This window comes from Pteronotus mesoamericanus, unplaced genomic scaffold, assembly GCF_021234165.1.
Source record: "Pteronotus mesoamericanus isolate MK-2021 breed Mesoamerican mustached bat unplaced genomic scaffold, CSHL_Meso_final scaffold_1186, whole genome shotgun sequence".
Taxonomy (NCBI): domain Eukaryota; kingdom Metazoa; phylum Chordata; class Mammalia; order Chiroptera; family Mormoopidae; genus Pteronotus; species Pteronotus mesoamericanus.
The window spans coordinates 4,652,504-4,677,637 of NW_026555302.1; the positions used below are offsets into that span (position 1 = coordinate 4,652,504).

General features: G+C 39.8%; 1 protein-coding gene across 2 annotated transcripts in view; it reads right to left on the reverse strand.

The window, feature by feature from the left end:
- RGL1 (ral guanine nucleotide dissociation stimulator like 1) overlaps positions 1 to 25,134 on the reverse strand; it is a 212,048-nt gene that overhangs the window by 145,244 nt on the left and 41,670 nt on the right. For both annotated transcript variants that reach the window (XM_054587672.1, XM_054587670.1), the window contains exon 2: positions 4,237 to 4,400. In XM_054587672.1, coding sequence (XP_054443647.1) covers positions 4,237 to 4,368 — 132 coding nt within the window. In that variant the 5' untranslated portion in view covers positions 4,369 to 4,400. The remainder of the gene's footprint in view (positions 1 to 4,236; positions 4,401 to 25,134) is intronic.

Consider the following 25,134-nt stretch of genomic DNA (forward strand, 5'->3'; position numbering starts at 1 on the left):
AATGGAAACTAACAGCCGTGGTCGCAAGGACAGCCAGCGTAGCCAAAGAGAGCTTTCCCATCATGAAAAAAAGAGGGACCCCACGTGATCTGCAGCTGAGCTTTGACTAGCACGGTGCAGACAAAGAGAGAGACCACAGTGGACTATGGCAGTTTTGAAGTATCCCAGGCCATCCTTTACGGGACTGACAGAGTAGCATTTCTAACACACGGATCTGGCCAGGTCGCGACCCTCACCTACCACCCTTCATGGGCCCTCCCCAGGCCCACAGGACCGTTTCTGAGTTCCTGAGTGGGGCGCATTAGACTTCTTCATCACCTGCTCCTCTCGGCTCCACTCCGGTCGTCCCCGCCGCTCCAGCCGCCCCAAACTGCGGGACATTCTCTCACACTGCTCTGCACAGTTTTCCGTCTTCCGGGAGTATTGGCTCTGGTTCCCCTTCTAAAATCCCATTTACTCTGCTCATTTCTACATTTCCTTTAAAAGTGACCTCAAGTGTCACCCCGCGGGGAAGCTTTCCTCCCTGACACCCACATCTACACGCACACGCCCACGCTGGGCGACAGCACCACGCTCCGGGCTCTCGGAGCACCTGCACGCACGGTTACTACAGCGCTCATCGCATTGCATTGCAGGTACGGGCTTAACTTACCTCTGTTCCCCTACCCAGTGGCCCATTTTTTAAGATCAGTTTTATTGAGGCATAACTGACATCTAATAAAATGTGTCCATTTTAAGTGTACGTACACCCGTGTAACCACCTGACAATCAAAAGAACATTTTTTAATTTAAGATTTTATTTATTTTTAGAGAAAGAGGAAGGGAAGGAGAAAGGGAGGGAGAGAAATATCGATGATGAGCAAGAGATACATCGATCAGTTGCCTCTTGCACACCCTCAAGTGGGAACCTGGGCCACAACCCGGGCATGTGCCCCAATTGGGAACTGAACCGGCAACCTTTCAGTTCACAGGCCGGCACTCAGTCCACTGAGCCACAACTCTCAGGGCCAAAAGATAGAACTTTTTATCACCATTAAAACATATCCAATCTCCTCACTGCTCCCTTGCTCACTTTAAAAATTAAAAGATACTGAGATTTTAAAAAGAAACTTATTTTTAATACTTGACCATTCTATAAAGTTTTCATTATTTTCTACTATATGCAGGTATTATTTATAATTTAAAAATTAAATATCCCTATTTTAAGGATCTATTTACAATAGTTAAAAATTAATCACTACACTAAAGATAAAATATTTTAATTTCCAATATACTTGACAGACTTATCTGTGCTACACTAAATTTGTAAATAATTTTAAGTCAACTATGAATATTCATGTATAGGAAGATATGTAACTAAACCTGGTCAACAATAATAAAGACTCAACATTATCTAGATGAACAAATAAAATAATTTTTAAGTAAGTTTAAGAAACATTTTAAAAATTTAAGATCACACTTTATTTAAATAACTCATAGAAGAGTGTAAGACTAACATTTCTAGCAATATAGTGGACTGAATATCCTAATTAACTCTCCCTCTAAAACTAAGTAAAAAAAAAAATGCTTGATAAAATAAAACTAAAATACCTTTTTAAATATATTGATGAGCTGGCAAAAAAATTTAAAACTTTTAAAGTCAAAACCTATAGGAAAGCAAAACCTAGCAATAAGCATCAAAGTCAGCTTCCATTTAGAGGACATTGACCAAACCAAGTAAACTAAAGTTTTGGTTTTTGTTAACACTTTTTAAACTACCTACCAAAATTCTATTTGTGCTTCCCCTCCATAGTAAACCACAGTCAAAAATCATAAACTCACAAAGAAACATAATATCATGTGCAAGAGCCAACAGAAAGAACAGATACTAGAATAAAATTCATAGCTGTTCGAATTGCCAACTCAGAATAGAAAACCATTATATTTAATACTGTTGAGAAACACTCCTCTGTGAGTCTATCTTGTTCCTGCATATCTTGCCTTGTATGCCAAAAAGTGGAGGCCTAGCTCATCTTTACCCAGGCCATCTTTCAGGCCTGTGTTTGCAGCAAGTAACCTTACAGGATAAGGTACTGTCTCCCACTAGGAGAACGTGTAGCCTTGCTCTCTGCCTGCTATAAACTGGCATGTTTGCAAAAGTCAGTGATCCCCTTGTGTGCAGGCAGCTAGCTATCTGTGTCTCTCCTCTAGGAACTGGGATACAGGGAACCAACACAAACATGCTGACACTCTGGCTACTTCTTCTGTGAGTAATAAAGTCTTTTGTCTCTGATACAAGAGTCTCATGTCTTCTCTCAGCATTTACACAACTGTGGCAAGCTAATTTGCAACTAGCATAAAATTTCAAACCCTTCACAGTTCTTGATAGTCTTAAAAAATAAAAATATGAATTAAAAGCATGAGGAGAAAAATGACTAGAAGATTTTAAAAGAAAACAGAACTTCTAGAAGTAAAAAATATAGTTGAAATTCAAGGCTCCTTGGTTGATTAAAGGACAGATTAGATGCAACTGAAGAAAGAATTAGTGAATTTGGAAGATATATCTAAATTTAATCAAAAGGCAATACAGAGAGGAAAAAAGATAAATCTGAAGGAGAATTTAAGGAATATGAGCAAAGAGTGAGAAAAGCAAACATAAATCTTTTTGGAGTTATAGAAGGAAAAAATAAAAAGCCAAAGTAATCATTTGAAAAGATTACAGAGATGTTTCCAGGCTAATGAAAGATGCCAATCCTTATATTTGGGAGGTCCTATGAATTCTAAGAGGTTACATAAAAAGAAACTCACACATAAACATAGAAGAATAAAACTGCAAAGCAGCAAAAATGTGGACTAGATCTAAATAATTAGAGAGAAAAGGCATTACATTCAATGGAATGAAGTTAGACTTTCAGCTAATTTACAACAGAAGAAGTGGAAGGCAAACAATGGAGTATGTTCAATATACTAAGAGAAAGTAATCTAGAATTCTATACCCAGGTAAACTGTCATTCTAAGAGTAGGCTCAACATAAAGGCATTTTCAAACAAAAAAAAAAAAAAGGAAAAGACTTTTGCTACAGTTAGAGCAGTAGAAATGTAAATTCTAAAGGAAACAGAAAAAATTATCTGAGAAGGAGTGAAAATGAAAAAAGAACTGATGAGCAAAGAATAAGATTCTATTTGATACCAACTAGATTAGAAAAATTAAGAAATCTGACAACTCCAAAAGTTGACAAGGCTATGAAACAGGGAAAATTTATGCACTGTTGGTGGGAGTATAAATTGGTACCATTTTGAAAAACAATATGACAATAACTTGTAAAATAGAACTTCTACATACATAACTCAAAAATTCACCTAATAGGTACGAAAAACTCTAACACATGGGACACTCTAACACTGGTGCACAAGACATATATAATAAATACATTCATAATGGCATGGTTTATAATAGCAAAAAATGTAAATAATTGACATACCATTAAAATAACAATGAAAATTAATGAGTTACTAATATATATATTAATTGGCTGAATCTTAAAAATCTTAGAAACATGTTATATTAAAAAAATGAGATTTGGACTCTAAACACAAGGGCTATGAGGACTTGGGTATAATAATTCCTCATGACAGCATCTTTCCCTCTTTACAGAAAAGAAATACACATGACTAAGCTTGGCAGTGAGCCCCTCGCTCCCACGGCTTTGCATCTTGAGCAGAGAAATGTGAGAATAAGGAGAGAGTGGGGAGCAGTTTGGGATTTACACCAGGGTAGCGCCCTGAGTAGACTCTACGGACACGGTTCCTGCCCTATTTTCAAGCCTAGTTTTCCAAACTTCCTATCAGTTATGTGAGCCTCCCACCATCCTCCAAGAATTTCCCATTTTCCATAAATTAGTCAGAGTCGATCTATGTCGCTTGCAACCAAAGAGTCCTGATACATGTAGCTGTCAAACAATGAGTTTACATAATTCCACTTGTTATGATTAATCCTTGCTCATCAACTTTCTCCCCATGGGTTCCCAATTAGGTTTGGCAGGATTCCACAAGGAAAACATCAACTTGTACAGCTTAAGGCCTCGCTGTCAGGGCTACCTGCTTTGGCTGAATCCCTCTGGGTTATTACTGTCCAAGGGGCCTAACCCTGACTTACTGTTTTCCAGGCTGGACGGTGGTCCTGGGTCCACGGAGAATTATGGTCTCAAGTGTAAGAAAACCCATCATTGTCCCGTCTGTGTTATGTAGGGTGTCTTACCTCCTCTGTCTTTAACACTTCCCATATTCGAGCATGATCTTCCTCCAGCCAGGGTCCCGTGCTCTCCACCTTGGCGGAAGGTTTGAATTTAGACACCACTTGAGTCGGCTCTCCCACAGGTTGCCCCTCCATCTTGAAAGAGCCAGGCGGGAGGCATTACGAACCTGTGTAGAAGAATAAAGTGAGATCCAGGAGAAAACATCAAGTAACCTAGAAAGAGATATGAAAGCAAATTATCATGTTTGATTTGTGAATAAATAATGAGACCAGTGGAGGCAGTCTCACAGAAGCATCAACTTTTATGGTCACTTTTTACATTTTAAATATTTGTTATTGGCATTTTAATAGAGGTTCCTGGAGGTAGAGGGCACGTTTTGGTGACGGAGGAAGTGATATAAATTTTAAAGCAAAGTGAAACGCATCCTCTGCCTATTGTACCTGCCAGTCCTTTTGCCCTGGCCCCTCAGGCGGGGAGATGGAAATGGGTGGGTGTAAGACAGGCTTGCGGGGCGTTTTCGCACTTACACGCCATGCAGTGCACACGGGAGAAGCACTGGCCACGGCACCAAACAACTACGGAGCGCTTGCCTATACCAGACTCCACGCTGGGCTTGGACAAGTAATTCAGTGGTTCGGTTCTTGACCTTAAGAAGTTTCTGTCTCAGGGCAGGAGGGGTTAGGGCTGTAAACAGGCGATTGCAGTGCGCGAAATGCCACAATGATCACACCGCCTAACTGCAATGGAGGCAGAGAAAGGTTCTCGTTGCTATTTATTGGCTGTGTTACTTTCTGAGCTCCAGTTTCATCAGCAGTGGCTGTAAAGACGATATTTAAAAATTGATATCTATGCCATAAAGCCCGCTTCCCTGCCCTTTCCATGAGCCACGGGCTTATTCAGAATCGCATCATGCGAGCTCTGCACTGCACTCTCTGAAGGACTCTCCTTGCCTCCACTCTGGTCCCTGCGAATCTACCCTTCTCTGGGTGATTTTTCTAAAAAGCAAATCTCATATCGATGTTTCACCCGCCTGAAACTTTCCCCAGAAGATAAAATCCACAGTCTGTAGTGTGACAGCCACAGCCACGTGTCTGGCTTCCTCACCTCACCCCTCCCCTCAAGCTGTCCTGCCTGCTCAGCCGCTCTGTTTCAGCCTTTAAAAGCACTTACGGATCTCAAATACATCCAGTACCTTTCGCCTTCGTTTGTGACGCCTGCCCTCCACCCCACTTCAAAGAGAATGAAGGCTCCTCCTTCATTTATCCCTATATAAACTCTGGACAGATTTTCATCACGTCACCTACAACCCTTTATTAGATTTATTTCCTCTCAGCTCGATTTCCACAGTCTGGTCTTTTAAGTATCTTGACACTAAACGTGACGTCCTATACAGAGTAAGGACTAAATAAATGATGAATTGGTTAATTCATTAAATCATGAGAAGGCAGTGACAATGAGGTGGCAGAATGTAATATTATCAAATAAGATTCATACATCAAGTTACCTCTTCTCTTTACCTTTTTTATTGACTTTGTGGGCTGTGAGCTCTTCCTAAGAAAGAGCCGAGTCCAGCATTCATCACACACTACTAAGCAGCAAATACTGCAAGCTGCAATTGCTCATTAGTTAACAACAGACTAGGTTTCAGGGACATGTGCTCAAGGAATTGAGCACGTCTGCAAAAAAGCAGGCGTTTGCTCACACAACTTACTGCTAAATAAAAGGAAATGGAAATCAGCATTGCTAGGTTGAGCAGGGCGGGTAAGTCAGAGCATTTAAGTGCTGAGGAGTTACTTCTCGGCCTCACGTGTTCCTTTCCTCTGTAAGCTGCGGAGAGCAAGTCATCTGCTTGCAGAGCAATGATGAGGAAGCTGCTGACCAGAACTGATTCTCAGTATGAAGAAAGTTGGAGTCCCTACTACACTCCCCCGAGGACCCAGGAAACAGAGACTTTATAATTAATGAGCAAAGTTCTTCTGAGTGGACTTTCTAATAAATGATGCTGACACAAACATGCAAGGAAATAAACACAGCAGAGTCACGCTGAGGCTCCGAGGTTTCCGTCCAAAAATATATAAATAAGTAAAAACGAACAGGCAAAATGGAAACAGGCCAGATTAGTAGGGAAGGAAATTCCATTGTTGTTATTGGAGATAATACTGTAAACAACAAATAATAAATCAAAACAAAGAGGTAAAAGTACATTCAATGGTTTGGCTATGTCCTCTGTGTGTCATGGAAACGTAGCTGGATAAAATAGACAAACTACAAAATCCCAGGGTGAACAATGCGGTGCTTTTGAGCCTAATGCACGCCAGTGACCCCACGGCTCTTACTCCAAGGGTCTGTCCACAGCTGCTTTCTCATCTGCGCAGTGTGGGTGAGAGCTGGCAAGTTTTCAGTGCTGGAGACTGAACTCTGCTGTGTGCCGACTTCCCGCAGATTGTTCCTTATCCTGTTTGGGAAGAAGATGCGGTCCTGCGTTTTAAACCATTCCAAAGCACTGGGGAACTGAGGATGGACGCAGAGAGGCAGCCAGCTCCTACAGGGCTCTTCAAGCATTTTTGAGATCCTCCAGTCCTTCTGAGACGTGAGGTCTTTCTATCCATTCTCAGTGAATACATCTCTTCACTCACAAAAAGAAAATGACTATATATGAGCTCTCATTCTATGAGCTCCCGTTCCATACCAGCCACTGGGAGGTATTTTCCACATTATCTCTAATCCATACAATAACCCTGCAAGGCAGCTATCACTGGTGGACAGCAATGAAAGATTAGATTCAGAGAAGATAAGTAGCTTTCGTCACTGCTGAGAAGTTTGCAGTTCCCCAGTGATGCTCTCTGCCCGCGGCCTGTTCAGAAATCCCTCAGCCCCCACCCCGACCCCATCACTGGTGTGATACAACCCCTTTCTGGTGTCCCTCCCCCTTGGACTAGAGTTCAGGTGTCACCCCTTGAATCACTGGTACAACAGTGCCCCCTTGGGAGACAGTCACCTCTGAAGAGGACATAGGAGAGAGTGGGAGAGAAAGTGGGAAGGAAAATCCCCTAAAAAAAAAAAGAAAAAGAAAAAGGGAAGGAAACATGGGAAAATAGATCATTCCTTTTCCTTTTATTCTCATTTCAACTTCTCGCCGGGGCAGACTTTGTGAGTGTGACCTGTGCGGTAGTCGCACAGGGCCTGGGGCTCTGAGGGGACACACGCTTGGTTGAATGTTCTGTTGTCACCGCATTGATATTCTTAAGTTTTGAACAAATGACCCTGCATTCTTACTTTGTACTGGGCCCCACATATCATCTGGCCCATCCTGCCGCGGGCCTACCTTTTTCCTCTTCAAACCCGAAGTTTCACTCCATACCTTCTTTAAACAATTCATGCACAGGTTTCCCATCTATTTCCCTAGAAGTCTATACACTGGGACCATTTTTTTTGGTTCGAATTAAAGCAGGCAGGAGAAATATGTAGACCTTCTCTACCTCTGATGTGCTGCATGTTTTAGAGTTGAACTACGACCTTTTTTCTCAGAACACATGGGCAAGGTTTAGAAGTCAAGTTCCATGCAAGTACCACCAATACGAGCTTATTCGACAGGCAAGGCGAAATCACTGTAAATCTAAAAGGCACACTCCTCAATTCTACTTAATATTTGGTCTGAAATATCATAAGCCTATGAGCTCTTTTGGAAATGAGTTTTGAATATCTGTCAATCTGAAACACCTGATACCCACAACGGAGTCTTTTTTTTAAACCGCTGGCTCACCCTGCCATTGGAGGCGAGGTGGAGAGAGGAAGCCATGTGCACATAAAGACCCATCTAGTAAGAGAGCATAAGAGGTGAGATTTTGCTCAAAAATTTAAAACACAATTGCTTGAGGACAGTTTTGTTTTGTTTAGTGTAAAAGGATTGTGGTTATCCACTGTTTCTACTGCATGAAACAGAGAGGTACGACAAGAACCAGGAGGACAGGTCTGATGGAACGGAAGGAAGATGCCTGTGCTTGACGCTGAGAAACAATGTGCAGATGAGAGAAGCCACATATGGGCCTTTGAGGCCACTTTGCCATCAGATCCTAGAGTCCTAACATTCCCACCAAAGCCAAAAGGGTTTTCTTTTATTAATATTTTTTAAGCTTAGTTAAATCCAAAGCCATTCTAATCAACATTTCTACATTCTAGATGTTTTACAAGAAATTGATAACAAAGTAGTGAAACTAATAATTTGATTATTATATAATCAAAACAATTATGATTATTAATGAGAAAGTACTTCCTTAAATAATTTTTATCATTAAAATTTATGCTATTAAGTTCTGTATTTTCTCTTTAATATATTTACTATTATTCACTCTGCTTATGATGTAATATGTATAACATAGAATAATAGCATTTCTCCCATTCCTTCAAAAATAATCATTGACTGATGGCCATAACACTTTCTATGGTCATTAGAGAGGACCCAGTTGACAGGTTCACATCCTAAAAGATCACTAAATACCAAAAGTAAATGAGTAGTTTCTCAGGGGCTAATCTTAAAATCATAAGTACTAAGTGACAATCTAAGAACACAAAACCTTAGCATTATTAGTTCTTACATTTGACAAAAATTAGCCATAACTCCCACTAACATTTTTGAAATATAGTTTTAAAATAAATGCTAGGGCAAAATTTTACTGAAATTTTTATTTATTGTATTAATCCCTGTGCAAGATTTTCTTTGATAAATCAATCTGTACTTTATTGAATTTGACTTCCCTTCTGATAATAGTAAATAATGTATGAGATATTCTTCCTAATCATTATCTTTTCCTCCTCTCTCTCCTCTTTAAGTACTTTTGAAAGAAAAAAAAAGTGTTTAATGTTCCAAACCTTATGGAAGGATTAGGTGTCTGTTGTCATTAGCTGTTAGGACCATGTTTTCCGTCTGTCCCAGCAGGTCCCACCGTATGTATTAATAAGGCAGTATTTCTGCTTTACACTCTTTGCACACAAACTTACTTCTGCCCAAAGAATTTTTTTTTTAATTTTTTTAACTCAACTCAGATTTCTTCTACTCTTGAAAATGTCTGGCATTTGCCCTATTCCAGGATCTTCCGGTGATTACTGGTATTTCTGTAATTTCTTTTCTCCTGTCTTCTCTCATCCTCATTCTTCCTCCTAATGAGCTGAGGTCCTGTCTAGATAAGACAGTTTTGTTTATGTTTATCTCCTATTATCCTCAACTCCTCCCCCTGAAAGTCGATCCATCAAGAAGAGCCTTGGCATTTACTCCAAGGTTCAGAATAGCACAGTACAAAATGCACTGAAATTCCAGTCAGAAGATTGGGTTCAGATCATGAAGCTCCAGTGAAGTCTCCCTGTGTTCCTTAGGCAAACCAGTTCACTTTTCTTGGCCTCAGTTTCCTCATCTTTAATATGAATAGACAGATTATAAGACTGCTGAGACCCCTTACATTGATAAGACAAAGCATTCACATCCTCCCAGATGTAGAAGGTAAAACTGATAGGCATTGAATTATTTTTCCAGTTGAGCTGAGGGATTTATACTACTAAACAAGGCTGTGATTTCTGTTTCCTATATTGTACTTATTCCCACATTATGCATTATTCAAAGTCAAACAAACATAGATATTATAGTAGTCCGTTGGCACTCATGGATATAACACCTGAATTTTGACCATTCAAGAACAATGTAAAACTCTCCGGCACGTAGTCACCGTAAGTTCGCTAAGGCTTTGTAAACCTGGTGATCACGCTGTGCTCACCAATCAATCCTTGGCATCCAACTCCTGGTTCAGTGATACACTTCTCTGATAGACTTCCCTAATCGTGACTGCAGCTGTGGTATTTACAAATTGAGGGATCCAAGGTCTTCAGATACCACCTTCCCAACTGTGGGGACTGCATCGGAGTGGTCTCACCAGCCCGTTCCTCCTGGGAACAGGACGGAGGCAACCCTCCAGCAACCAGGATTCTGGTGCCGAGATAAAGACCAGGGCACAGACAGACATCAGTCAGATGGAAAGGACTCCAGGTCGCTACGCCACAGAGTTTCCTAGTGCTGAGCAGTGGTTGTCCCAGGAAAGGAGGCACATCGAACCCTCTCACAGCAATACTGCAAGTGGGTTGCATTTAAAATGACAGCGTACGTCAGTGTAGTAGGAGGTGAGCGGAACTGGCTGCTTCTCCCTCTTGGGAATCTCAGCAGCATTCTAGTGTGTTCGTTTTCCTCGCCTAACTCTGCTCTCCCCTGCTAGACTGCCAGCTTTTTGAGAGCAAGACCGGACATAAATTTATTGTTTCCATTTTTTTTTTAAAAGCACAATCACCCTTTTTAAAAAATTACTTTATTTTCTTTCCATTGGAAAAAAAAAACTTCACTGGAATAAAGATTAAGCATTTACCACTATGATGTATTTGGAACAAATGTCAATCATTGGGCAATTATTTTAAAATGAATTTTAATTATGTACTGTCTCCTTCAAGACTCGAGACTGAGCACGGTTGCACAATAGAGTCTGCAGTCAAAAGTGACTTTCTCTGAGTGCAACTGTCTCCTGTTAAATGGAGAAAATTAAAGAAGTGCAAAACATTCCTGCTTCATTCAAGCTGATATTTTTTAAAGGCTGGTCCAATTGCACTTCAGACTCTGCATACTTTTCCCCCCTCACTGATAGTATTTGGCAGGAGTTTTTAATAATTAAAAAAAAAAAACCAAAAAAAAAAAAAAAACCCAGACAGGGCTTGCACTACCCTCGTGAACCTCCCTGGAGAAATGCTGCTCTTTTGCTCAGCAATTCCTGCTCAGCACAGAGAGCCAACACAAGGAAAACAGCTGGGCTCCCTTCCTGGTCTCCACTCAGTCAGAGCAGTCTGGAAACAAATCTGCAAAACAGACGTGGGGGAGGGGGAGGATACCTACACAGATCCGAGGCTGAGATCACAAAGAGTCCCTCAGCATTCTGCAAGAGATAGAATTCTAAGGGACTAAATTTGTTATGGCCTGCATTTTTTAAAATTTGTATTGAATTCACTGGGGTGACATTAGTTAATAAAAGTATATGTTTCAAGAGCACAATTCTATAATACACCATCTGTATATTGTGTTGTGCGTTAACTACCAAAAGTCAAGTGTCTTTCCACCACCATTTACTCCCTCCTTTACCCTCTTCTGCCTCCCTCAACCCCCCATTCCCTCTGGTAACCACCATACTGTTGTCTGTGTCTATGAGGGTTTTTTTGTTTTTGGTTTTTTTGCTTAATCGCTTCACCTTTTTCACCCAACCTCCCAACCCCCTTCCTCTGAAAGCTGTCAGTTTGTCCTCTGTATCTATGAGTCTGTTTTTATTTTGTTAGTTAATTTTGTTCATTAGATTTCACATGCACATGAAATCATATGGTACTTGTCTTTCTCTGACTGGATTTTTTCACTTAGCATAATACTCTCCAGGTCCATCCATCCTATCCCAAAAGGTAAGATTGCCTTCCTTTTTATGGCTGAGTAGTATTCCATTGTGTAAATGTACCGCAACGTTTTTATCCATTCATCCACTGATGGGCGCTTGAGCTGCTTCCAAATCTTGCCCATTGTAAATAACACTACAATGAATATAGGGGTACATATATTCTTTCAAATTAGTGTTTCATGTTTTTTCAGTTATGTTTCCAGAAGTGGAATCCCTGCATCATGACACAATTACATTTTTGATTTTCTTAGGAAACTCCATACTGTTTTCTACAGTGGCTGCCCCCAATCTGCATTCCCACCAACAGTGCACAAGGGTTCCCCTTTCTCAAACTCCCCGCCAACACCTGTTGCTTTTTGAGTTATTGATAATAGCCATTCTGGTGGGTGTGAGGAAATATCTCACTGTGGCTTTAATTTGCATTTCTCTGATTATTGTGAAGTTGAGCATCTTTTTATATGCCTATTGGCCATCTGTATGTCCTCTTTGGAAAAGTGTCCATTCAGGTCCTTTGCCCATTTTTTTAATTGGATTGGGCTTTTTTTTTTTTTTTTTTTGGTGTTGAGTTTTATAAGTTCTTTATAAATTTTGGATATTAACCCTTTATTAAGTATATTATTGGTGAATATGTTTTTCCATTCACTGGACTGTGTTTTTACTTTGTTGATGGTAGACCAACATCCTTGATGAACATAGATGTTATTGTAAAATCCTCAAAAATAATAGCAAACTGGATCCAGCAAAATAGTAAAAAGATCATACATCATGGTCAAATGGGATTTATTCCAGGAAGGCAAAGTTGGTATAATATCTGCAAATCAATAAATGTGATACACCACATAAACAAAATGAAGGATAAAAATCACATGATCATATCAATAAATGCAGAAAAAGCATTTGATAAAATCCAGCACCCATTTATAATACAAACTGTCAGCAAAGTGGGAGTATAGAGAACATACCTCAGCATAATAAAAGCCCACAGCCAACATGATATTCAATGGGCAAAAACTAAAAGCATTTCTTTTAAGATTGGGAACAAGAATCTTTGACCACTCTTATTCAACACAGTACTGGAAGTACTGGTCACAACAATCAGACAAGAAGAAATAAAAAACATCCAAATTGGAAAGAAGAAGTAAAACTGTCATTATGTGTAGATTACATCATATTGTATATAGAGAACCCTAAAGATTCCACCAAAAAAATAAAAAAAAACCTACTAGAGCTGATAAATGAAGTTAGGAAAGTAGCAGGATACAAAATAAATACTCAAAAACCAGTTGCATTTTGTATACCAATAATGAACTATCATAAAGAAATTAAGAAAACAATCCTATCTACAAGTGTATCAAAAATAATTACCAAGGAACAAATTTAACCAAGGATGTAAAAGACCTGTAGTCAGAAAAACCAAGGATGTAAAAGACCTGTATTCATAAAATTATAAGGACCTGAAGAAATAAATTGAAGAAGATACAAATAAGTGGAAGTATATACCATACTCATGGATAGAAAGAATTATTATCATTAAACTGTCCATACTACCCCAAGCAATCTACAGACTCAACACAATTCCTATCAAATTAGAACAAATATTCCAAAAATTTATATGGAACACCAAAAGACTCTGAATATCCACAGCAATCTTGAGAGAGAAGAACAAAGTGGAAGGAATTATGCTACCTGATATCAAACTACGTTATAAGGCCATAGTAATCAAAATAGCATTGTACTGACATAAAAACAGACATATAGATCAATTGAACAGAATAGAGAGCCCAGAAATAAACCCATACATTTATGGTTAATTAATATTTGACAAAGGAGGCAAGAACATACAACAGGGTGAAGACAGTCTATTCAATAAATGGTGTTGGGAAAATTGGACAGATACATGCAAAAAAAGGAAACTTGACCATCTTCTTACACCATACATGAGAATAAAATCAAACTGGGTTAAAGACTTAAATGTCAGACTTGAAACCATAAAAATCCTAGAAGAAAACATAAGCCGTAAAATCTCAAACATTTCTCATGGCAATATTTTTTCTGATATATCTTCTCAGGCAAGGGAAGCAAAAGAAAAAACAAAAAATAAACTATAAGTTCATGGCCAGCATTTTCATTACAATAAAAATCTCACTGATTACGTTGGTTAAAATGAGATAAGGCTGTAAATCCCATGACTGTTCCAGACTCAAGTGTTTCCCAGTTCTGTGGACTCCAGCTTTAACCGGCTGAATGAGGGCAGAATGCAAAAAGCCATTAAGGGAGCATCATCCACTCCAGCAGTCACGGGCTAATTTTTATCTTCAAACTGAAGGCTGATTCAGGTAACAGCCATCCTTTAGGTCTCATCACTAAGAGCAGCCACATGGATAACATCCCCCTTCCAACCCACCACAGTGAATTTAACATTCACCTGTGCTGGGCTCTGGGCTTGTACTTTATAAGCCTCGAGTCGCCGTCAAAACAGCCACAGGAGAAGCTCAGATCACGAGAGATGAAGGAACAAGCTCTAGAATGTTTCTCCAGCCCTAACCCAGAGTCACGCCCTCACCACCACACTGCACGGCCCTACTTTTGTCATCAATATTCCACTTACAAAATAGCATCGCGTCAATGTTGGAAATCTGAATTCCCAGGAATCTGAGCTCTTGCAAGGATTCCTTCCCTGTATCAAAAAATGTTAGGTGCGGGGAAGGAAATATGTTGCGCTTATCAGTGAACACACAAAATCACTTTTAACTAACTTCCAGATAGATTGGCCTTTCCACATGTCAGGTTAAAGAGCAGTCTGTTCTCAATCTTTCACTTTACCAAAAACAGAAGTCTAATCTATTTAATTACAGACATTTTACTAGGCCATCCTGACGGGGGAAAATGTCTTTCAAGAAAACTCTCTGGAAGAGGCCTGTATGGTGAGCTGGCACAAGACCACCCCTCGTCCCCTCTCTCGGTCTCTAAGCAGCAAGGAAACCATGGTTCTTACATATACCATGTATTCTTAATTATAATGCTTTTCATTAGATCAGATAACATCTTGCTCCACACGGAGGACTCTTGATTAGTTTCCCATGGTAATGATTAAATCTAGTGGGTACTGCTGGATACCCAGACACCAATTTGCCAGACTAACTAGATGCAGGAAGTTTTATATTCAGAGCAGCCTCTTCATTTCCATCGACCATTGCTGTTCCTTCCCTGATCTTGACCTCTGAAATAGGACTAAATGCCTGTAAGTGGTGCTTGGACCACAGGAACAGGTTTAATATTCCTCCAGCATGGGCAAGGGAGGGATCTGTGCTGCCTGGTGTTAGGGGGAGCTCTACCACTAGCTCACCTTTTTTACTTTCTTCTCAGCTTTTTTTTTTTTAAATCTGTACCTGCAATATAATCTGGCAAACCCATCCATGTGGAATTAAAAGCTCTATGACCATATAAACAGAACACTAAGAGACAATGATATCGAGAAGGAGCAACCACTAGAGATGCTGCTTCCCAACTCCGACTCTTACATAAATCTTGTGGGCTTATCCCCTGGTGACCCGTATGGGGCCATAGTGAACTCAAAAAAAAAAAAAAGTCAAAGCCATCTCTTACGGAATTCTAAGGAAACCTCCCCAAAATGTCATTTTCATCAGTAAATGCAGTTATGCTGGCCATGTTTAATGTATGTTTGAAAAGATGCAATAATCATTTTCAAAATTTTCCACTGTTTTCGAAAAGTCCTTTAGTGAACTCTGTAAGGGCACTCCAACTTATTTTGCTTATTTCTCCCCTTTTTTCCTCCCCTTTCATGTCAGCTTCTGCAGGGTGTACCAGAGAGAAGGCATGCCGCATTCGTGTGTATGTTGCATGAGAGGCGGCTATTGAATCTACCTTCCGTAGCCCACTAAGGATAGAACCCCATGTTAATTTGAAGTTGAACCAAAAGATCTTAAGCATGAATAAGGTAACTGAAAACCAAATTCTATTCTCAAATCTCAAACAGGTTTCCAAAAACATATTTGAAAGCTGTTTTGCACAGCAACACAGTCAGGAGAATTTTCAATTAAGCCTGTGGCGAGAACCTTGCTGGGCTCTATTAAATAGTTACTGAATCAGAACCTACTTTTTCTTTCAAATTGAAAATATTCCTCACAGGGCCAAGCCTGGATTTCTCATCAGGCCTTCAGAACACTGCCAGCCAGCCAGCACAGCCTTTTCAAAGGCTGTATTAAATGGCTTGTGTACATCTGCTGGGTTTCTGTGTTTGATCCTAGATTATGTTCTCACTAAGGTTAAGGGTTAGAGTTTTGACAGATGCAGCTGTGGTCTAATTGGCCCATTTTATCTGCTCTTTTTCCATGCACATACAGTATTTGATAGCCAAATTTGTGAAATGTCTCAAATTCAATACCAACCAATGAGAGGTAGGTGGGTTATGGGGCTGAGTACTGGGTTAGGTGTCAGTTTTAGTTTCAGAGTCAGTTTGAAATCCATCGCAGCATCTCGTTGGAGGGGAAATAGGAGCATTTCCTTCTGTGTCACCATTTCATTCCGACCGGGTTGCAGTTTCTTTTCCCTTTTCTCTTTCCCTCCTGAAACCATTACAGGACTTTCCACTTTCTCCATTTTCTTTTCATTGTTGCAGCTTGACCTCGCTATTTGCACTGAAATCAAGTGGAAACCTGCTGAGGTTGTGTCTTGGAGTCAGACCTCTTAGCACAATAGCAATTGTGCTAATATACTATTTAGCATCCCTGCCTTTCTAGCTGACGGGGTCACCAGGCCAACCTGACTTAGCGCTGCAAAGTGGCAAACTTCCAGGGGCAAGACCGTTAGCTTGCATAAACCTCACCAGCACCATGCTATGCACAGGAAGGAAGGGGAAGTCCCCAGCATTTTCCTTAGCTGTAGCGTAATCATTGTGTCAGGTGTGCATGAGGCAGGGCCAAGTAAAGATAAATATGCACGTGCCCTCCTTTAATCAGCCTGCTTGCTGGGAGTTCTTAATCCAAATCACAGAAACATCCACGATCATGTGAAGAGAATGATGTTTTTCAAAACTATAGGATACATTTCACAGGTACATTTTGAAATGATAGGATGGGTAAGTATTAGAAGAGAGATATGCACAAGTGCATTGCATGGAAAGATCTGGGAGATATTAATTTGTCATTGAAGTAACACTGAAGCTCGGAGGAGTTAAGCAAATCGCTCAAGGTCACGTAGCACAATGCCAATTTGAAAACAGATCTGTCTGATTTGGAACAAAGCTTCCCTTTCCGTTCTGTCACAGCCTTTCAAATTTTGCACAGAATTGTGACCATGTTTATTTTTGGCTTTGTAACTTTAACACTTAAGGAGAAACACGCATTCTTTGCACTCAAATAGCAGGGGATAGGCCAAGAGGGTTATCTCAAAATATCTGTGCTTCCTTAACCACCAAAACTGAGAGTCCGCTCCTTCCTCCCTGCTTCACATCCCACTCTGCCAGCTCCTTCGCATTCTCTGGTGCATATCTCACTTCCCCAGCTCTGCCCTTCCAGAGCTCAATAAACAATTATTCCACTGTTTTTAAAAAGTAGCAGAAAACAGAAGAAAAAAAATTGGCACTGTCAGTTCTTCCACTTTTTATTCATATATGCAAATTTTTTGCTACAAAAGTATGGTGCTCTGTAAGTCTAATTATTTTTTAAGACTTTCTCCAAGAAGCACATGGAACTTATTAGAGTACTCACTGACTTCTTCCCTGTGCTTCTGCTCCGGAGGGTGAAGGCTTTGTGATTTACAGCTCTGGTGAGCGCAGTGTCGGGTTCATGGCTCCAACCTGACTGGCTGACACTGATTCTGGATACCAGAGATTTTAATTGTTAACTTATTATAGACTAAGAGTGATGGACATGCTGGGGAAACTTAAGCTCAGAATCACAGCTTCTAGGCACTCTGTCCATTTCTCCACTTCAGCTTGAACGCAAAGAAAAGTGTGGGGTTTTATTTTTTACTCTTTTATATGCCCTGGAAAGGAATTCCAAGCTAGTTCTTTTATAAGTATAGCTTCATGAAAAGGATGAAGTATAGTGAAATCAGGTCCAATTACTTTTGAGGTCTTACCTGAGAAACAAGCACATTGATTAAGTCAGCCTAGAAATCTGTCAGCAGGGTGTCTGGGTAAAGGCTGATTAAATTTTTCTCTCTCTCTGTTTCCTCGCCACAGACTTCCAAAGTTGTTTAGATTCTACTCCAGGTCCTACTGGACCAATTAGTCAAAAATAAATCCTGTGTTCTCCACATTAAAATCTGGCACCACTAGCTTCTCATTTATAGCAGACTGTCATAGCTGGCCTCACATAACCAAGAAGGGAATTGAAGGAGAAAGGCAGGACTTCAGATACACTCGATCAACACATTAGCAGTGACACCCATTTCAAATATGAGAGTCCCAGTTTGAGCCATTGAGCTGACCTGACACACTCGGCCTCCTTTCTCCCATTATTATCTTAGGGAGAAGAGGTAGTGGAGTGAGCTGAACTCCGTCGTGGTCCTCTCTGCTAGGCCAGACCATGGAAGCACCTTCCTCTGGGTCAGATCTTCAGTCTCTCCATGGAACTTACTTTCCTTCCTCAACCCACTATGCCTTATCATAGCTTAACTATAAATGCAAGGAATGTCTGACACAGTGCCCAATGCAGAAAAAGGCTTTATACAACGGATAAATTGTCAACGTCTTTATTAAGTTTCCCTACACAGACTCCAAGACCTTGCCCACAAAAACAGAGCAACTACTACACACAAGGAGAGTTCTAAAGAAGTATAATTTATATACCTCAGGTTAGAGGCACATTCTGTTACTTTTGACAAATGCATACAGCATGTTATCAACCCTAAAATCAAAGTATAGGCCATTTTCTTTACCCCCAAATATTATTACCTCATGCCTCTTCTCAATCGACCTTACCCTGTTGCTGTACCCAGGCTACCACAGGTCTGCTTTCTGTAAATACATGGTACATTTTTCTTTTCTAGAGTTTCATGTCATTGAATATCATACATTCTCTACACCTTTTTGCCTTACTTCTTTTAATTATACTTATTTCGAGATTGATGCACATTGTTGGATGTCTAAGTTCATTTATATTGCTGAATTGTATTCCACTGTCTGTCTACAGCAGCGATTTTCAACTGTTGCATCTCATGGTACACAGAAACTAATGACTAAAATTCTGCAGCACACCAAAAAATATACTTTTTGCTGATCTGACCAAAAAATAGGTATAATTTTGATGCATTCAAACTGGACAGCCATTATTGTCCAGTTTTATTGGCTGTTGTCATTTTTCACTTGACAATCTAAGGGAAAAGAGGTCAGCACCCCTTACCAAATAGTCAGGTGTCACATGTTTTAAAAATTCCGTGGCACACTGGTGTGTTGTTGCAGCACAATGGTTGAAAATCACCTACCAACTGAATGGGAGAGTATATTCACAAATGATATATCTGGCAAAGACTAGATATCCAAAAAACATAAGAAACTCATACAACTGAATAACAAAAAAATTGAATCAAAAAATGGGGAAAGGATATGAAAAGCTATTTCTCCAAAGAAAACATACAGATGGCCAACAGGAATTGCCAAATATTTAATATATACATTCACCTATTGATGGACATTTGTATTGTTCCTAGTTTGGGTTACTTAAAAAAAAAAAAGGAACATTTGTATATAATTCTTTGTGTGGACATAAGCCTTAATCTCTCTTAGATGAATACTTAAGTGTGGAATTGCTTGGTCATGTGGTAAGTATATGTTTAACTTTATGAGAAACTGCCAAAACTCCTTTCCAAAATGGTTGTAAAATTTTATATTCCCATCAGTGGGGTATCAGAGTTCCAGTTACATCATACCCTCACCAACAGTTGGTATTGCTGGTCATTTTAATTCTACCTACTCTAATGTTCTTTTTTTTTAAATCTTTTATTGTATTTTTCCCATTACCATTTAGCCCCCTTACACTGCACTCCCTGCAATCACCACGCTGTGGTCCATGTCCATGAGTCCTCAATCCCTCCACACTCTAACCACCCCTCCCATATCTGTCGTCCTGCTCTCTATCTATGAGTCTGTCTCTATTTTGCTTGTTAGTTCAGTTTGTTCATTAGATTCCACATAGGAGTGAGATCATATGGCATTTGTCTTTCTCTGACTGACTTATTTCACTTAGCATAATGTTCTCCAGGTCCATCCATGCTGTCACAAAGGGTAAAATTTTCTTCCTTTTTACGGCTGAGTAGTATTCCATTGTGCAAATGCCCCATAGCTGTTTTATCCACTCATATATTGATGGACACTTGGACTGCTTCCCTATCTTCATGATTGTAAATGCCACTGCAGTGAACGCAGGGGTGGCTACTCTAATGTTCTAATAGATGTGCAGTGATATCACACTGTCATTTTAATTTTCATTTCCCTAATAAATGATATTGAGTATCTTTTTTCATGTATATACAATCTCTATATAATTTTGGTGAAGTTTGTTGAAATTTGTTCATTTTTGTAGACTTTTCATTGGTTCTAATCGTGAGTTGTAAGAGCTTTTTATTTATTCCGAAAAGTGGCCCTTTGTCAGATCTATATTGATAATATATTCTCCCAGCCTGAGGCTTGCCTTTGCATTTTCATTTTCTTCCTGGTATCTTATGAGGAACAGAAGTTTTAAATGTTGATGTATTCAATTCAAACATTTTACATTCATGTTCTTTGTTTCCTATCTAAAATTGTTTTTCCTGCCTGAACATTACAAAGTTTCTTCTAGAAGTTTTATAGATTTAGCATTTACATTTTGGACTATGATTCATGTTACATTAATATTGGCAGGTGATAAAGTAAGGTTGAGGTTTGTTTTTTTTCTGTTTAGGTAATAAGTTGTTTTGGACCACTTGTAGAAAAACTAATTTTTTCCATATTGAATTACCTTGGCATCTTTGTTGAAAATCAATTGACCATACAATATGTTGGTCTATTTCTGGACTCTCTAATGAGTTTCATTGATCTATGTGTCTAAAGTTATGCCAGTAACACACTGTCCTGATTACTGTAGTTTTACAAGTGTGTCAAAATCAGTAAGAGGAAGACCTTTAACTTTATTCTTACTTTTCAAAATTGTTTTGGCTATTCTAGGCATTTAGATTTCTATATAAATTTTAGAATCAGCTTGGAAATTTTTATAAGAAGGCCTGTTGGGGATTTTTATTGGGATTCATTGACTCCATATAACAATTTGAAGAGAAGCAGCATTTTAACTATATTGACCTAATAGCAATATTAATTTTATTGAGATTTTATTGAAACTAGAAATCATATTTGAAGAGAACTGAACCAATAAAATAGAATCTTCCAAGCTACAAGCATGGTATTCCATCTTTAATTTCTTAGAGAAATGTTCCTAGTTATCTGGGTAGAGGTTTCATGCATTTCATACTTTGGAAGTTATTGCAAATGATACCATCTTGTTTTTTATTCCAGTTTCTATTTTTTCATTGCTAATATATAAAAATGCAATTGATTTTTGCATATCGATTTTCTATCCTGAAAGCTTGCTAAAATTACTTAATAGTTCCAGTAGTTTTTTTGTAGACTGAGTTGTATGAGTTCTCCATATATTACTTCATATATTATAAATTATATATAATTATGTAAGTTATATATAATTATAAAAATTATATATAACATGTTATATAAATATATGTAACATTGTGAAGTAATTACATATGAGTACATGTAATTATATATAATTTATATATAATAAATATATACAAATATAAATATCGTGTAAATATACAGCTTTATATATAAAATTATAAATAATTATCAGTTATATAATTTGCAAATATCTTTTCCCACTCAGTAGGTTGCCTTTTCATTTTGTTGATGGTTCCCTTTGCTGTACAGAAGCTTTTTAGTTTGATGTAGTTCCACTTATTTTTGCTATTGTTACCCTTGCTTTTGGTTTCAGATCCAAAAAGTCATTGTTGAGACTGATGTCAGGAGCTTACTGGTTATGTTTTCTTCTAGGAGTTCTATGGTTTCAGGTCTTACATTCAAGTCTTTAATCCATTTTGAGTTCATTTTTGTGTTTGATCTAAGGGAGTGATCTAGTTTCATTCCTTTGCCTGTGTCTGTCCAGCTGTCCCAACACCATTTACTGAAGAGACTGTCCTTTCCCCATTTTATATTCTTGGCTCCTTTGTTGTAAATTAATTAACCATACATGCATTGGTTTATTTCTGAGCTCTCTATTCTGTTTAATTTATCTATGTGTTTTCATGCCAATCCCATACTGTTTTTATTACTATAGCTTTGTAACATATTTTGAAGTCAAGAAGCATAATACCTTTAGCTTTGTTCTTCTTTCTACTTTGGATATTCAGGGTCTTTTGTAGTTCCACACAAATTTTAGGATTATTTGTTTTATTTTTGAGAAAAAGGTCTCCCTGGAATTTTGGTAGGAATCACATTAATCCGTAGATCGGTTTTGGAAGGAAGACAACAAGATTGACATGTGCAGATATGCAGAGGCCAGAAGGGGAAGGGTGTTTTCTGGCCTACAGTGAAGTTTGAAATATGTTTATCGTTGATGAGGACACTAACGATGTGTCCTTTGCCATGTGTCATGCAAAGCCAGCATGGCCTTCGGAAGGTTCCACTGGGTGGCAGTGAGAAAGTTTACTTGAAATTGAGGAACAGCAGTTAAGGGAGAGAAGTCTGAAGCGATTAAAATCGGCAGGTTAAAATGAGCATCTGTGAAAGAGCGGCAGTGGAAATGGAAATGAGGGGACAGAGTTAAGAAATGAACAGACCGCGGAGATTGTCGCAACGTGGGAGGACTGGATTTGCAGGGCAGGGAGAGAGAGAGGAAGCGTGAAAGATAACGCCTGGGACTGCAGGAAGCGAACTGAGCTCTGGAGGGAGATGACAAATTGAATTTAAACATGCTGCGTGTGAGCAGCCTGTTGAATTCCAGTGAAGATGTTCAGGGAGCAGCTGGAAATAGAGATCTGGGACCAGGAAAGCGGTCAGGTGTAGAGAACTGGGTCAAGGGGACATTGACCTGAACTCCATACCAACTTAACCTCTCCACTTGGGCATCTCAGGTTTTTCCTCTCCCTCCTAAAACTTCCTCCTCCTCCAGTGTGCTCTGTTCTTGACTATCACACAACCACCCATCCAGAACTCTGTCCAGGCCAGCCCTGGCACCTGCAGCTTGCTCAGTACCCGTATCCGGCCAACCTCTGGGTCCTGTTCTGTCTTCACCACATAGAGCTGTCTCCTCAGAGTCCCAACCAGACACTTCACTGCACTGCCGCTTCCAACTCCCTACGTCAAGTCGCATTTAACTCTCACCATGACTGCTTCTTGCCTGGTATCCCTACAAAACCCCTGCTCCCTCCCCATCTAATCCGCTCTCTACACACTCAGCAGCAGGACTGTTACATGAGCAAAACAGCCCCAGTGCCTGGCTTGCAGGGACTTCACATGAACAAAGCGCGGCTGCCAACTAAACACGATGAGTCAGCCGCATGGCAGGGGAAATAACTAGCAAGCAAATGGATCCTTTGCCAGGTGGGGGCGGCCCAAGGGTGCAGATCTCGGCATGTTGGCAGCTCCTCTGGGTCAGTCCTTACAGGTGCCTACATGGTTTGGGGCCAATAGGAATAAAATGTAAAAATGGCAGAGGAGCCTGTGCCTGAAGTGGGAGCGCAGGGGCGACGTGAAAGACTCCACTTCTGGGCACGCGCGCGCGCGGTGTGGGTGCCGGGGCAGAGGAGCTGGCTCTGCTGGGGCATTTTTTACAAGCCACACACAGGCAAACTCTGTACTTGCCAGTATTTTTTCACTCTAATATTTTGGCATTAAACTTCCATTAATGATTTTTAAGGGCCTTGCCATATCTCCCTGGTGATTTATCAGCTGCATTTTTCCCTGATTTCATTTCACATTTTTCCTTCTGCTACGTATCTTCGTAAATCCTTCCTTTCACTTTTGGCAAACTCTATTTTCTTTTTAAGGCTACTTTTTCTGCTGCACTTCGCATTCATCTCTGTGTCTTTTCTCATGCCCTCCCCGAGGTAATTCTAATCCTCTCTCCTCCTAACACCATCCTCATTCCGCTTCTTTTCTCTTCACTCTGCCAGACCACGTGAACTTGCTTCTGAATTCTCCTTTCCTTTGACAACATTTGTTTCTTCCTGGTAAACACCCGTGTGTCATGCAAAGCCAGCATGGCCTTAAAAAAGTAAAAGATAAAGCCACATCAGGGCATCAGGCAATCAAGCCCTCAGCTGCTCCTCATGATTGAAGAAGGAAAAAAAAAATCTTCTCACAAACAAAGAGAAGAGACCACAAGTCGTCAGAGCAAGACCAGAAGAGGTATGAGCCTTCTCAACAGGTGTCTCAGCACACGCTCTGCTTGTCCTGTCAAACACTGGACACTCTCTTTGGGGCCAGAAGCACTAGCATCTAGAAAAGAAACACAGTATGATCTTTGGCCTCCGAGTTTGGGAGAGAGGAGAGAAGCACATATTAAACAGAGGAAGCGTAGCAGACTGATAAAGGAATACACTTTACAATGATAAAAACCTGACTTGCAATTGCAGCTCCATCAAGTGCAGCTCTAACTCTTCTAGCTGAGTGACCTTGGAGATGTTACTCAATCCTTTGAACATCAGCCTCCACACCAGCAAAACAAGGAAAACAACACTGCATTGGATCACTGTGACACATGAAGCAATTAGGAAAGAATTACAAAAAGAATGTGCTTTGCCTCCTGATGCCACCAGGTCAACAAAGGGCTAGATTTGTTTAGTGTCCTAGAGGTTTTTTACAATTGGAACAATGAACTATGTAAGAATCAGAATAAGTAAGTAACAGACTTTTCTTTGTAAAGGGGGAGAAGAAAGACTGGACAAAACTCCTTAACTATAGATATTCTTTGATCAGTTTTGGAAACATATCAACATGTGAGAGTTAAAGATAATTGATCCCCTTGAAACTCTGTAATACTTTACCCCTTGGAAAAATCTTCTTATATGCCAGGAGCACATGCACCCCAGTTCAAATCTCCCTGCAGTAGAGTGAACGGCTTCCCATGAATCAATGACTCCTGTGCTCTATGGATATTAACTTATCCAGCAGCGGATCAAAGGAGCCCCAGGACTTGGCTCCCAGCTTTGCTAGGAGGAAGATCGGCATGAGAGATGGTTTGCTGCACCAACCGAGGACTTTCACTGCATCCCGGCAAAGAGCTAGTTGCCTTCACATGGAACAAGATTGTTTGTAAGAGCAATATAAAACTACAGACGTCTAAAGCAAGAGATATCTTGGATATCAACTATTTAACTCTTTTATTTTACTGAAGAGCAAAGACTACCAGCCAGTTACTAGAAAAG